We start from the raw sequence: 13693 nt of genomic DNA, 5'->3' as shown, positions 1-13693 counted from the left end.
AATATGGAATATGATATGTTGAGTAAAATGTTGTGCTAAGATCTATTTAGGTCAGGAGCTGGTTATAAGTTCTGTTCCTATCCAATAACAATGGACAAAAGGGTCCTATCTTGTCAGCCTTGTCAGTTTCAGTTCTCCAGTAAACTTGTGATTATCAACACTAACCTCATCGTTGTGGCGGCGGACAGCTAGCCTGTATCCCTCATCCAGTTGAGTGGGAATGTTCACTCTCCCCAAAGCAGACAATCTCAAACAGCTATCCATGTGGGTCTTTGACAGCTCATGTTTCTTAATCTTTCCTGAAAGATGGTGCATGTCCGTTACACACCAGTCGCTGTCCAAGCGGTGCTGTCTGCCGTGCCGCCTTCAGGGTGAAAGAGTAAGCAGGGGGTAGCAGAAGACTGCATTAGCTACATCGCAGCCTGCTAGCCAGGTTTTTCGTTCGTACCAATTTTTGGAAAATCCTCGGGTGTAGGACTTCCCCCCTTTAGTAGAAACCTGTTGAATTATTAAATTTGGTCTGGGAGGTCCTAATTGTTTCGTTGCCAATTTATCTTCATTTGTTCGCCGACAAAAAGGAACTTCTTTCAAAGACACAATCGAGTTGCACTGAAGCCTAGCCATTTTGATAGAAGTAGTGAATTGATTGACGCTGCTACCCGCTCTTTTCTTAGTTACGTTCATGGTTATATGTTACGTATGACGAAAGCGCGTAAATGCAAGCCCTCAGAAACCCATAGAGATTGTATTGAAAGCTCTGATATTTGAAAAAAATAGATTTTACATGGGAGTCTATGGCAGACTTCTGGGCGATTTTCAACCTGACTGAAATCGCCCCAAAAGGGGGGGGGGGCCATTTGAAGCACGACTTTAGCCTGATTGGACATTTAGTGGCACTGTGGCAGATCAGACGTCTAGATTACAACACTGATAACTACTGTTGCCGTGATATAATTGATTAGAAAAAAAATCCCTTCCTTTTCCCGTTTGGCAGTGCGTCGCCCATATCGCCCTATTGAACACACCGCCCCTGCGTTTGTGTAAATGTATGAACACAGAATCAGTTCTCAGTTATATTTTGTCTGGTTTTCTTTATGGATTACATTTGACAGAGGTTTAAATAAGATGTGTAGGATGTCTTGCTGCTGGTGATAGGCCTAAATAATGTTGTATCATAGGGCCACCTGTTGATAAGAATAAACAGAATAGAACAGAATATGTACACTGCATATATAAAACCTTAAGAACACCTGCTCTTTCCATGACAGACTGACCAGGTGAATCCAGGTGAACGCTATGATCCCTTATTGATGTCACTTGTTAAATCCACTTCAATCAGTGTAGATGAAGGGGAGGAGACAGGTTAAAGAATGATTTTTAAGCCTTGAGACAACTGAAACAGGGATTGTTTATGTGTGCCAAAAGATGTAAGTGCCTTTGAATGGGGTATGGTAGTAGGTGACAGGCGCACCGTTTGTGTCAAGAACTGCAATGCTGCTGGGTTTTTCATGCTCAACAGTTTCCCGTGTCCACCAACCAAAGGACATCCAGCCAACTTGACACAACTGTGGGAAGCATTGGAGTCCACATGGGCCAACATCCCTGTGGAACGCTTTCAACAACATGTAGAGTCCATGCCCCGACATATTGAGGCTGCGATCAAGTGAGCCGACACTCGCAAACGAGGTCAAGACATCTGCATTTGTGCGTGAATGCACATCACTTTACGGTATAACGTGTTTTCTGGTAGGGGAACTGAGTCTGCTGCACTGTCATGCACAGATACAGTGAGGGAAATAAGTATTTGACCCCACTGCAAAACATGACTTAGTACTTAACCTGTCTCCTCCCCTTCATCTACACCAGGGGTGTCAAACTCATTTTAGCTCAGGGGCCACATGGAGGAAAATCTATTCCCAAGTGGGCCGGACCGGAAAAATCATGGTATATATAACTTAAAAACAACAACTTCAGATTGTTTTCTTTGTTTTAATACGATCAACATACAACATAAAGCTGGAGCCTGAGGACAGTGTGTCCAAAATAGTACAAGCACAACATCACTATTAATCATAAAACACGTCAAGTTTATTTGAAAATTCTAAAGAAAAAGAACACACAAACACACAATGCCTCAGTGATTAACAGAACTGTTTCACAGATCACAGAACTATATCAGGGTGTCATTTCTCAGGCAGAAATGTAGATACAAATAATGAAATCCTGTTCCTCAAACAAGTGCAAGAACCACAGAGTCAAGAATAGGTTAAATATACAAATAAAATAAAATCAATTAAAAACAATAGCACATCAACATAAAAACATATAAACATAAAGCTGGAGCCTGAGGACAGTGTCCAAAAGCACAACATCACTATTAATCATAAAACACCTCAAGTTATTTGAAAGTTCTGAGGACAAAGAACACACAAACACACAATGCCTCAGTGATTCACAGAAGTATATCACAGATCACAGAACTATATCAGGGTGTCATTTCTCAGGCAGAAATGTAGATAAAAATAATGAAATCCTGTTCCCCAAACAAGTGCAAGAACCACAGAGTCAAGAATAGGTTAAATATACAAATAAAATAAAATCAATTAAAAACAATAGCACATCAACATAAAAACATATAAATATAAATCTGAAAGCGTTGCTCAAACTCCCGTAACAGTCCCGTTATTTTATCTTTGAACCGCTTCATGTCTGCCACATGTTGGGTCGCGCACACATTTTTCAGACAGGGGAAGTGAGCTGCATCACCACCGGCAAGTTGCGTCTCCCACAATGACAGCTTCAACTTGAAAGAACGTATGCTGTCATAATACTGCGTGACAACTTTGTTGCGCCCTTGCAGCTGTTTGTTCAAGTTATTCAGGTGCTCTGTAACATCCACCATAAATGCAAGGTCCGGCATCCATTCTGCGGAATGAAATTCTAACACTGGTTTGCCCTTTTCTTCCATGAACTGTTCAATTTCTTCTCGTAAATCAAAGAAACGCCTCAGCACAGCACCTCGGCTTAACCATCTTACCTCAGTGTGGTATGGCAGGCCATAGATGTGGTCTTTCTCTCTGAGAAGGCTGTCAAACTGACGGTGATTCAGGCTTCTGGATCGGATGAAATTAACAGTTTGGATGACCACCTTCATGACGTTATCCATCTTTAATGACTTGCAACACAAAGCCTCCTGGTGCAAAATACAGTGAAAAGTCCAAAAATCACGTCCTCCATTTGCAGATTGCACTTTCTCTCTGAACTTTGTCACAACTCCTGCTTTTTTCCTGATCATTGAGGGCGCATCATCTGTAGCCAGGCTGACAGCGCGGGACCAGTCCACTCCGACCCTGTCCAGCACGCCGACGAGTGCGGTAAAAATATCAGCTGCTGTCGTTGTATCTGTCATCGGCACCAACTCCACGAACTCCTCAGTGACGGTCAATGTGTCATCAACTCCGCGGATGAAAAAATGGCCAGTTGTGCAACATCTGTAATGTCCGTGCTTTCATCAATTGCAACCGAAAACGCAATAAATGACTTTACTTTTTGCTTCAACTGGCTGTCCAAATCCACTGAAAGATCGGAAATCCTGTCTGCAACTGTGTTTCTTGTCAGGCTGATATTTGCAAAAGCCTGCCGATTTTCAGGGCACACAATCTCCGCTGCCTTCATCATGCATGTTTTTACAAATTCACCCTCACTAAATGGTTTTGAAGCCACTGCGATTTCATTAGCAATGAGGTAGCTAGCTTTCACTGCAGCGTCACTGATGTCTCGGCTGTGAGTAAACACAGACTGCTGTTTCTTCAGACCCGCCAACAGTTCATTCACCTTCTCTCATCTCCGCTGTCCTTGAAAGTTGTCATATTTGTCGGCATGAAGACTCACATAGTGGCGACGAAGGTTATATTCTTTCAGTACTGCAACATGCTCTGAACACACCAAACATACAGCTTTCCCATTCAATTCCGTGATTAAATAGGATGACCATTTTTCTTGGAACACTCTGCACTCTGCGTCCACTTTTCTCTTTTTTGACAGAGATATTGGGGCAATGAGGGTGCCAAAGCACATAATGTTAAAAGTAGAAGCCGTAATAAATATTGCGGGCAAAACAAAGTAGCTCATTGGCTGCACGTGCTTGACCTACTTGCTCTGCCCCGGTATAAACAGTTTGCTTGCTTAACACAATTGCTATTGCGCCATCCAGTGGACGCAATTGGAACAGCAGTTTATTTTATTGAAAAATTGCAGCGCATTTTTATACTTTACCAATTATTATTTTAATTTTTTAATTTTTTAATTTTTTCAAAATCATCTCGCGGACCGGATTAAACCCGTTTGCGGGCCTGATCCGGCCCGCGGGCCGTACGTTTGACACCCCTGATCTACACTGATTGAAGTGGATTTAACAAGTGACATCAATAAGGGATCATAGTGTTCACCTGGATTCACCTGGTTAGTCTGTCATGGAAAGAGCAGGTGTTCTTAAGGTTTTATATATGCAGTGTACATATTCTGTTCTATTCTGTTTATTCTTATCAACAGGTGTCCCTATGATACAACATTATTTAGGCCTATCCCGAGTGGCGCAGTGCCACTAGAGATCCTGGTTCGAATCCAGGCTCTGTCGTAGCCGGCCGCGACCGGGAGACCCATGGGGCGGCGCACAATTGGCCCAGCGTCGTCCAGGGTAGGGGAGGGAATGGCCGGCAGGGATGTACCTCAGTTGGTAGAGCATGGCATTTGCAACGCCAGGGTTGTGGGTTCGATTCCAGTATAAAAAAAAAATAATGTATGCACTCACTAACTGTAAGTCGCTCTGGATAAGAGCGTCTGCTAAATGAATGAAATGTAAATGTACTTGGTGGCAAAACCCTTGTTTGCAATCACAGAGGTCAGACGTTTCTTGTAGTTGGCCACCAGGTTTGTACACATCTCAGGAGGGATTTTGTCCCACTCCTCTTTGCAGATCTTCTCCAAGTCATTAAGGTTTCGAGGCTGACGTTTGGCAACTCGAACCTTCAGCTCCCTCCACAGATTTTCTATGGGATTAAGGTCTGGAGACTGGCTAGGCCACTCCAGGACCTTAATGTACTTCTTCTTGAGCTACTCCTTTGTTGCCTTGGCCGTGTGTTTTGGGTCATTGTCATGCTGGAATACCCATCCACGACCCATTTTCAATGCCCTGGCTGAGGGAAGGAGGTTCTCAACCAAGATTTGACGGTACATGGCCCCGTCCATCGTCCCTTTGATGCGGTAAAGTTGTCCTGTCCCCTTAGCAGAAAAACACCCCCAAAGCATAATGTTTCCAACTCCATGATTGACGGTGGTGATGGTGTTCTTGGGGTCATAGGCAGCATTCCTCCTCCTCCAAACACGACGAGTTGAGTTAATGCCAATGAGCTCCATTTTGGTCTCATCTGACCACAACACTTTCACCCAGTTCTCCTCTGAATCATTCAGATGTTCATTGGCAAACTTCAGACGGGCATGTATATGTACTTTCTTGAGCAGGGGGACCTTGCGGGCGCTGTAGGACTTCAGTCCTTCACAGCGTAGTGTGTTACCAATTGTTTTTGTTGGTGACTATGGTCCCAGCTGCCTTGAGATCATTGACAAGATCCTCCCGTGTAGTTCTGGGATGATTCCTCACCGTTCTCATGATAATTGCAACTCCACGAGGTGAGATCTTGCATGGAGCCCCAGGCCGAGGGAGATTGACAGGTATTTTGTGTTTCTTCCATTTGCGAATTATCGCACCAACTGTTGTCACCTTCTCACCAAGCTGCTTGGTGATTGGTCTTGTAGCCCATTCCAGCCTTGTGTAGGTCTACAATCTTGTTCCTGACATCCTTGGAGAGCTCCTTGGTCTTAGCCATGGTGGAGAGTTTGGAATCTGATTGATTGATTGCTTCTGTGGACAGGTGTCTTTTATACAGGTAACAAGCTGAGATTAGGAGCACTCCCTTTAAGAGTATGCTCCTAATCTCAGCTCGTTACCTGTATAAAAGACACCTGTGAGACAGAAATCTTTCTGATTGAGAGGGGGTCAAATACTTATTTCCCTCATTAAAATGCAAATGCATTTTTGACATTCATTTTTCTGGATTCTGTTGTTGTTATTCTGTCTCTCACTGTTCAAATAAACCTACCATTAAAATTATAGACTGATCATTTCTTTGTCAGTGGGAAAACGTACAAAATCAGCAGGGGATCAAATACTTTTTTTCCCTCACTGTAGAGACGATAGCTACAAATCGTCCCAAGCTAACAGTTTGAAGGACACTTATTAAATCTTCCATTATCAAAATTATACCAAATCGATTATTTCATTTTCGCGACTTATCAAAAGTTACCTTGATATCACGCTAGAGTGAGGCAGCAGAGGCTGCAGTAGCCTAATGGTGGTGCTGTTTAGGAAATGTTCTATTGTAAAAGCAAGATGTGTTTACGGTCATGAACAAAAATATTAACGCAATGTAAAGTGTTGGTCCCATGTTTCATTTTTTCAGTATAGGTGAGCTTGATATGTGTTTATTTTTTTATATGTCATTAATCCAGTGTGATGACCATTGTTTACCATACGATGTCCATATTATGCCAACTTAAAATATGGGTTAATATAACTGGTTATTCTATATTACAGTGACCTTTTTAGTAAAATTGGTTGGTAAACATTTTCTAACTTCTGCCACTAGTACATCACTAATCCATTGTCATTAACATTGCAAAGCATAACATGACCATATTATGCCAGCTAAAATATAGGAAAAACATTAATTTTCTGTATATTACAGTGAATTTTGAGGTAACATAATATGGGCATTTTATGCATCCACTTTTACTGAATTATGTTAGCTCAAAGTTCACTGTAATATACAGTAAAATAATGTTTTTCCAGTGTTGGCATAATATGGGCATGTTATGCTTTGCAATTTTAATGACAATGGATTAGTGATGTACTAGTGGCATACGTGACAAAATGCTTATTATGTCATAGTAGCCTATAGTAATAAAGTGGACATGCATATTACACTGACAGGCAAACATTTACATTTGACTAAAATATGTAAGTGAAAATAGTAGTCTACTATCACGTGCTTTCTCCAGTGTTGGGGGTTTCTCATTTTTCAACACAGAGAAACAGCCACACTTCCTGCTCAAACCACAATATGCCCCTCCTTCTGAAATGCTCTTCAAAGCCTGGATGATCACATGAACGGGTGAGATATCGGATATCTGACAGGTAATTTAGTCTTCTATGATGTAAATTTAAACTCTCAATGTATAGGCTATTCAACGATGCAATAAGTGAGTTCAGCTTTGGCTGTGTAGGCTATGTAGCCTAAAAGGAAAATAGAAGACATTACGTTTTTATTTGCTATTGAAATAGTGGTTTTGGTTTATTTTTCGTGAGGGTTTTATAATGATATATTGCCACAATGAAAGCAACAATTATTCTAATTGAGTAAGAAATTGCAAATCGTCTCTTGATCTTATCTTACACAGTGAAACGTTTATGGCCAGTGACCCGTGCTCACATTGTTGCTAAACTTTTGTCACTTGTGCGTTTCTCTTCTGGAAAATATACTTAATTTAATGTAGTAGCCTAGGCAAAGGAGATGTGTAGAATAAGTATCCTAGGCTACATCTTGAGATGTAGGCGTAGTTTTAATTTTACTGACTAGGTTGTAGTTGCCTGTAAAGTCAGTAGGAAGAATGTGGTAAGAAACATGTGCATAGTGCCGAAATAGCGGGCGCTGAGAGCTGAAATAATGGTCACTTGCCCCCTCCTCGACGTTCTCCTCCAAACTTGTATTTTTCCGTGATCTAACCAGTCCTTCGATTTCGTAATAACAATGTAATAATAGTTTGTGCTTTGTAGTTTGTAATAACATTGCAATGCACCTTTCTTAATCCAAACCTTTCGAATCAGGGTAGGCTAGTCGATGGAACTGAGAAATGGAAGCCTTCAGAAAATCACTTGAAAACAGTTCAGATAGAAGAATAGAATAGAATATCAGTGAAGGAATTAACTATAATTTCCTGTTCACATAGGGTAGGCCTTCACACAGGCATGAAAATATTTGAAAATATCTACATTCTTAATTCAAGAAGGTAGGTAATGCTCCCAATTACCTACTTTATTTTTAGAACACAAAAACAACCTTGAGGTTGGGGGCCCCCCAGATAGCATATGAACATGTCATAAGCAATGGCAAAATGTGTAGAATTGCAGGAAATGAGCTTTAACGGTCGACGTTGGGCACGAAAAACGGTCTCAATTTTCAAACAGAACTTAGTTGTGCCTTTGGTGGTTCATCGATGTGTCAATCTGGTCATGAAGGCTGTGACCGACCTAGCTAGTTCATTAGCTAAGATAGCCACTTGTAGCTAGCCAGTAACTCCTCCAGTTTGTGTTGATGTCATTTCACAGGATTTGTTTTTGGACAGAAGCTGCAGAGATCGGTAAGCAATGGCACTGCAGTAGCCAAATATCTTATTCCCCCCAAAAATGTAACCATTAAATGACCTGATATGATGGTCCATTTATCAGTTATACAGTTTAAAGCAGTTATTTTGGGGTTTTGCCCAAAGTCGACCTTCTAAAGTAACTGTCCAGTGTTTCCATATTTCTATAAAATATGACCTAGAATTAATTACGATATGAGTGAAATAGTTTTCCTTCCCAAAAAAAATGGTCATTAAGTATGTTAAAGGTCCTGAACAGTCATCCTGAAAAGTATTTTTCTCTCATGGCAACTACCAGGAAGTTTGAAAAGACAGGCTGAGTGGGTGGGGAGATAATATTAATGAGTTCGCCTTGACTGACAGCTCTTTGAAATGCCTATGTAAAGCAACTTGAATGCAGTGAGCAGTGTTGCAGTATCAATGATCTCAAGCAAATTTGGTGATACACAAAGCAACTCAAACAACATTGAAACTTCATCAATTATATATTTAAGCAATATGGCCAGAGGGGGTGTGGTATATCGAAAACAGAAAGGAAAACGCTGCACAGGACCTTCCACCCCCACCTGGGATATCGATGCCTGATGAAAACCTTAGGGTCGAAACGTTGTTATAAATAAAATCACCTGGGAGCGTGAGCAGCGGTGTGCAGCGTTTTCCTTTCTGTTTTCCATGAGTTTGCCTACAACTCCAGCATCTGCGGAAAGTACCTGGATGTGCGTATGTTCTTCAGCATTTGTTGGTGTGGTACAGTATGTCAATCAAATTTAAAGCCCTTTTTATATCAGCAGATGTCACAAAGTGCTATACAGAAACCCAACCTAAAACCCCAAACAGCATGCAATGCAGATGTAGAAGCACGGTGGCTAGGAAAAACTCCCCGGAAAGGCAGGAACCTAGGAAGAAACCTAGGGAGGAACCAGACTCTGAGGGGTGGCCAGTCCTCTTCTGGCTGTGCCGGGTGGAGATTATAAGAGTACATGGCCATTAAGGCCAGATTGTTCTTCAAGATGTTCAAATGTTCATAGATGACTAGCAAGGTCAAATTATAATCACAGTGATTGTAGAGGGTGCAACAGGTCAGTACCTCAGGAGTACATGTCAGTTGGCTTTTCATAGCCAAGCATTCAGAGATCGAGACAGCTGGTGCGGTAGAGAGAGAGAGTCAAAAACAGCAGGTCCGGGACAAGGTAGTACGTCCGGTGAACGGGTCAGGGTTCCATAGCCGCAGGCAGAACAGTTGAAACTGGAGCAGCAGCAGACCAGCCGTGGTATATCAGATCATTGACCACGGGTATGACAAATAATTCATTTTTACTGTTCTAATTACGTTGGTAACCAGTTTATAATAGCAATAAGGCACCTCTGGGGTTTGTGCTATATGGCCAATATACCACGGCTAAGGGCTGTTCTTAGCACGATGCAACGCATACTTTGGCCATCATACTTTGATCTGGTTTCCTTCAAATATCATCAAATTTCATGAAAGATTTTGACTGTTCATGACCTTTAAAAAGCATATTTTCTGTGTTGGAATGGTGTGGGCGTATCCCAACAATGGAATGGTGTGGACGCATACCGGTCATAAAAATATTAATGCAAGTAGACCGCTGATTGGCCAGCTCATCCACGTCATCCTCTATGAGGAAATACCAAGCATTTTTTAAACGGTCTGTTTGGTATACAAGTTTTGGAAGTTTTTTTTTTTCCTCCAATTTATGCTTTGGACACAAATATGAGTATAGGATGAGTCAACAACATTATTTGGGTATGAGTTAACATAATATGTAAGTGAGACTTTCACTGGACAGTTACTTTTAAACAGCACATTTTTCTCTGCCCCGTTGCAAAATGTGTAGAAATGCAGGAAGTTAGTTATGTTTCCTAAAAAAAAAAAATCCCCCCAAAAAAACGTTGAAGGGGTTGGGCGGACTTCCACGTAGCCTTCCACTTACTGTATGTTGCAAACTGTTTTCAAAATGTAGAAGTAGAGGAGTTGCTTGTTGACCCCCACAATGAAATTGGGCAGGGGACCAGTGGTGTAGTCAATTTTTTTAGGTGCAGGAGTGCCCAATCATCATTTCTCAAAGTTTGTAGCCTATTGAATATCATTATAGAATATGCATAAAATGCATCCTCCAATTGCAACGCCTGGCTATGCCCACACATTGTAGCTAGGTTTGCATCCAATTGGTGACAGATTTTCATGCGAATATTCTAAAATCTGCATAAAAAGTTACATTCCCATGTACTAAATAAGAAATAAAATGTAAATGGGATTCCGTCACATTTTCAACTCTTCTGATGGTTTTGTCACAAAGAATGTTTGGTTACAGTGGCTTGCAAAAGTATTCACCTCCATAGGCATTTTTTCTATTTTGTTGACTTACAACCTGGAATTAAAATGGATGTTTTGGGGGTTTGTATCATTTGATTTACACAACATGCCTACCACTTTATTTTTTTGTGTGAAACAAACAAGAAATAAGACAAAAAAAAAAACAGAAAACTTGTGTGTGCATAACTATTCACCCTTTTGCAGCAATTACAGCTGCAAGTCTCTTGGGGTATGTCTCTATGAGTTTGGCACATCTAATGTAAAATGTAAATGTAAATGTAGCCACTGGGATTTTTGCCCATTCTTCAAGGCAAAACTGCTCCAGCTCCTTTAAGTTGGATGGGTTCTGCTGGTGTACAGCAATCTATAAGTCATACCACAGATTCTCAATTGGATTGAGGTCTGGGCTTTGACTAGGCCATTCCAAGACATTTAAATGTTTCCCCTTAAACCACTAGAGTGTTGCTTTAGCAGTACGTTTAGGGTCATTGTCCTGCTGGAAGGTGAACCTCCGTCCCAGTCTCAAATCTCTGGAAGACTGAAACAGGTTTCCCTCAAGAATTTCCCTGTATTTAGCGCCATCCATCATTCCGTCAATTCTGACCAGTTTCCCAGTCCCTGCCGATGAAAAACATCCACACAGCATGATGCTGCCACTACCATGCTTCACTGTGGGGATGGTGTTCTCGGGGTGATGTTGGGTTTGCGCCAGACATAGCGTTTTCCTTGATGGCCAAAAAGCTCAATTTTTGTCTCATTTGACCAGAGTACCTTCTTCCATATGTTTGAGGAGTCTCCCACATGCCTTTTAGCGAACACCAAACTTGTTTGCGTATTTTTTTCTTTAAGCAATGGCTTTTTTCTGGCCACTCTTCCATAAAGCCCAGCTCTGTGGAGTGTACGGCTTAAAGTGGTCCTATGGACAGATACTCCAATCTCCGCTGTGGAGCTTTGCAGCTCCTTCAGCGTTATCTTTGGTCTCTTTGTTGCCTCTCTGATTAATGCCCTCCTTGCCTGGTCCGTGAGTTATGGTTTTTTGTGGTGCCATATTCTTTCAATTTTTTTATAATGGATTTAATGGTGCTCCGTGGGATGTTCAAAGTTTCTGATATTTTTTTTATAACCGAACCCTGATCTGTACTTCTCCAGAACTTTGTCCCTGACCTGTTTGGAGAGCTCCTTGGTCTTCATGGTGCCGCTTGCTTGGTGGTGCCCCTTGCTTAGTGGTGTTGCAGATGTTTTGACACTTAGATTGCACACAGGTGGACTTTATTTAACTAATTATGTGACTTCTGAAGGTAATTGGTTACACCAGATCTAATTTAGGGGCTTCATAGCAAAGGGGGTGAATACATATGCACGCACCACAAATTAATATACAAATGTATTATAAATACACAAAAACCATACAAAGTACTAATACAAATGTCTCTTTTTGGGTATGTAGCTGACTGTTCTGATTATATGAAGAAGTACTTTTATACAGTTAGCCTGGTCCCAGATGTAATTGTGCTGTCTATGTTTGGCCTGACAAAGTTGGCAAGACAACATAACAGATATAGGCTCAGGCTATTATATAGTCATAAGAGTGTGAGGAGTTATAATAATGAATATGTTGCCTGCAAAGGGAGGGGTTTCCCACTGAATTGCCCACAGAGTCAGGAGCTCTGTAGTTTACTCAGAGTCAGGTGCTCTGCCTATAGAGGGTGTCAGATGAGCACATAAGCATACTTCAGCAGCAACAACAAATGCTGTCATGGCAACTGTGTCTGTGTAGGACTGTCTGCCATATGTTGGCAACATAATGGAGTGTGGTGGTGGCCGACTTTGTGTCCTGACCTATGGTGTTGCCTGGGGTGGTTGGGATTGCAGTGCATTGTCTGTTATATCAGGTGTCACACCTGGGGACAGAGAAGCCATTCATAATCCAGGGAACTTGTCCATTCCCCTCAGAGACAAGAATGACATCACAAACCTCACTGTCAGTTTTTCCTGAGGATAATAGTTCATAGATTTTTTTTAAACTTGCAACTGCAGAGGAATTCGAATTCACACTGACTGTTTTGGTTAAAGCTTTATTCACTGTGTGCATTTAATCTCTTTCCAAAGACAACAAATGAGGAGAACAGTCAAATGACACCCGTAGTGGTTAGTGGTTGACAACTAGTGTTGCTGTGCCCTGTTCTTCACCATGCAGTCGTCAGTGGTTTTTCCTGAGGAGAATAGCACCCCAATGACAGCCGAGATTGAGGATTCCCTAGTATGAGCCGGAGGAGCAGTAGCAGCCCCAGCCTGTGGACCGTACTGCCTCAGAGTGGCCCTGCACCATGTAACCGCTACAAGCACGCCTGCTGCTCCTACGGGGGCAGTGTCTTTGTGTTGGGAGGGAGGGAGAGCCACTCGCTCAGGGACTTCTGGAGGTATAATGTTGGTAAGTGACTAGTCTCTGTTGACAGACTGTTAACATAGCTGGCCAGCATGCATGCAAGATTTTCTTCTGGGTTCCTTCCAAGATTAGTAAGTGTCAGATACACTATACTTTTTCTAAGTCATAATTATTATAGCTTTCTTTATATTATGACCTGGTCTGCTACAATCTGTTTATGTCAGTTATGCAGACTGTGATTCAATCGTTATAACAGTGTTATACAGTGATGTTATTACACATTAGGACTGTAGGTATGGACCTAACCACTGTCTATCTAGTATGCAATGAGTGGACAGAGTTGGACTGTAGCTGTGAGGCAGCACCTGAGGCGCTTCAAGAACATTCCATGGTGGCCTATCAGGTAGGGTGTTATCTATGTCATATGTATGGTTATATCAAGGTAATATCAATGTCATTGTATCTCAGACTGCTTAGCATTGCTGTACATG

The 13693-nt window shown here is 41.7% G+C and overlaps 1 protein-coding gene across 1 annotated transcript in view; it reads left to right on the top strand.

Moving 5' to 3' along the window:
• Positions 1–7198: 7198 nt before the first annotated feature.
• Positions 7199–13693, top strand: part of klhdc3l (kelch domain containing 3-like) — a 9396-nt gene continuing 2901 nt past the window's right edge. Inside the window, exons 1-3 of the mRNA XM_084179657.1 lie at positions 7199–7252; positions 13014–13247; positions 13523–13605. Of these exons, the coding sequence (XP_084035783.1) occupies positions 13079–13247; positions 13523–13605 (252 nt within the window). The 5' untranslated portion in view covers positions 7199–7252; positions 13014–13078. The remainder of the gene's footprint in view (positions 7253–13013; positions 13248–13522; positions 13606–13693) is intronic.

Source organism: Coregonus lavaretus (assembly GCF_964263955.1).
Source record: "Coregonus lavaretus genome assembly, chromosome: 16".
Classification (NCBI taxonomy): domain Eukaryota; kingdom Metazoa; phylum Chordata; class Actinopteri; order Salmoniformes; family Salmonidae; genus Coregonus; species Coregonus lavaretus.
This window is presented reverse-complemented; position numbering and strand designations above follow the sequence as displayed.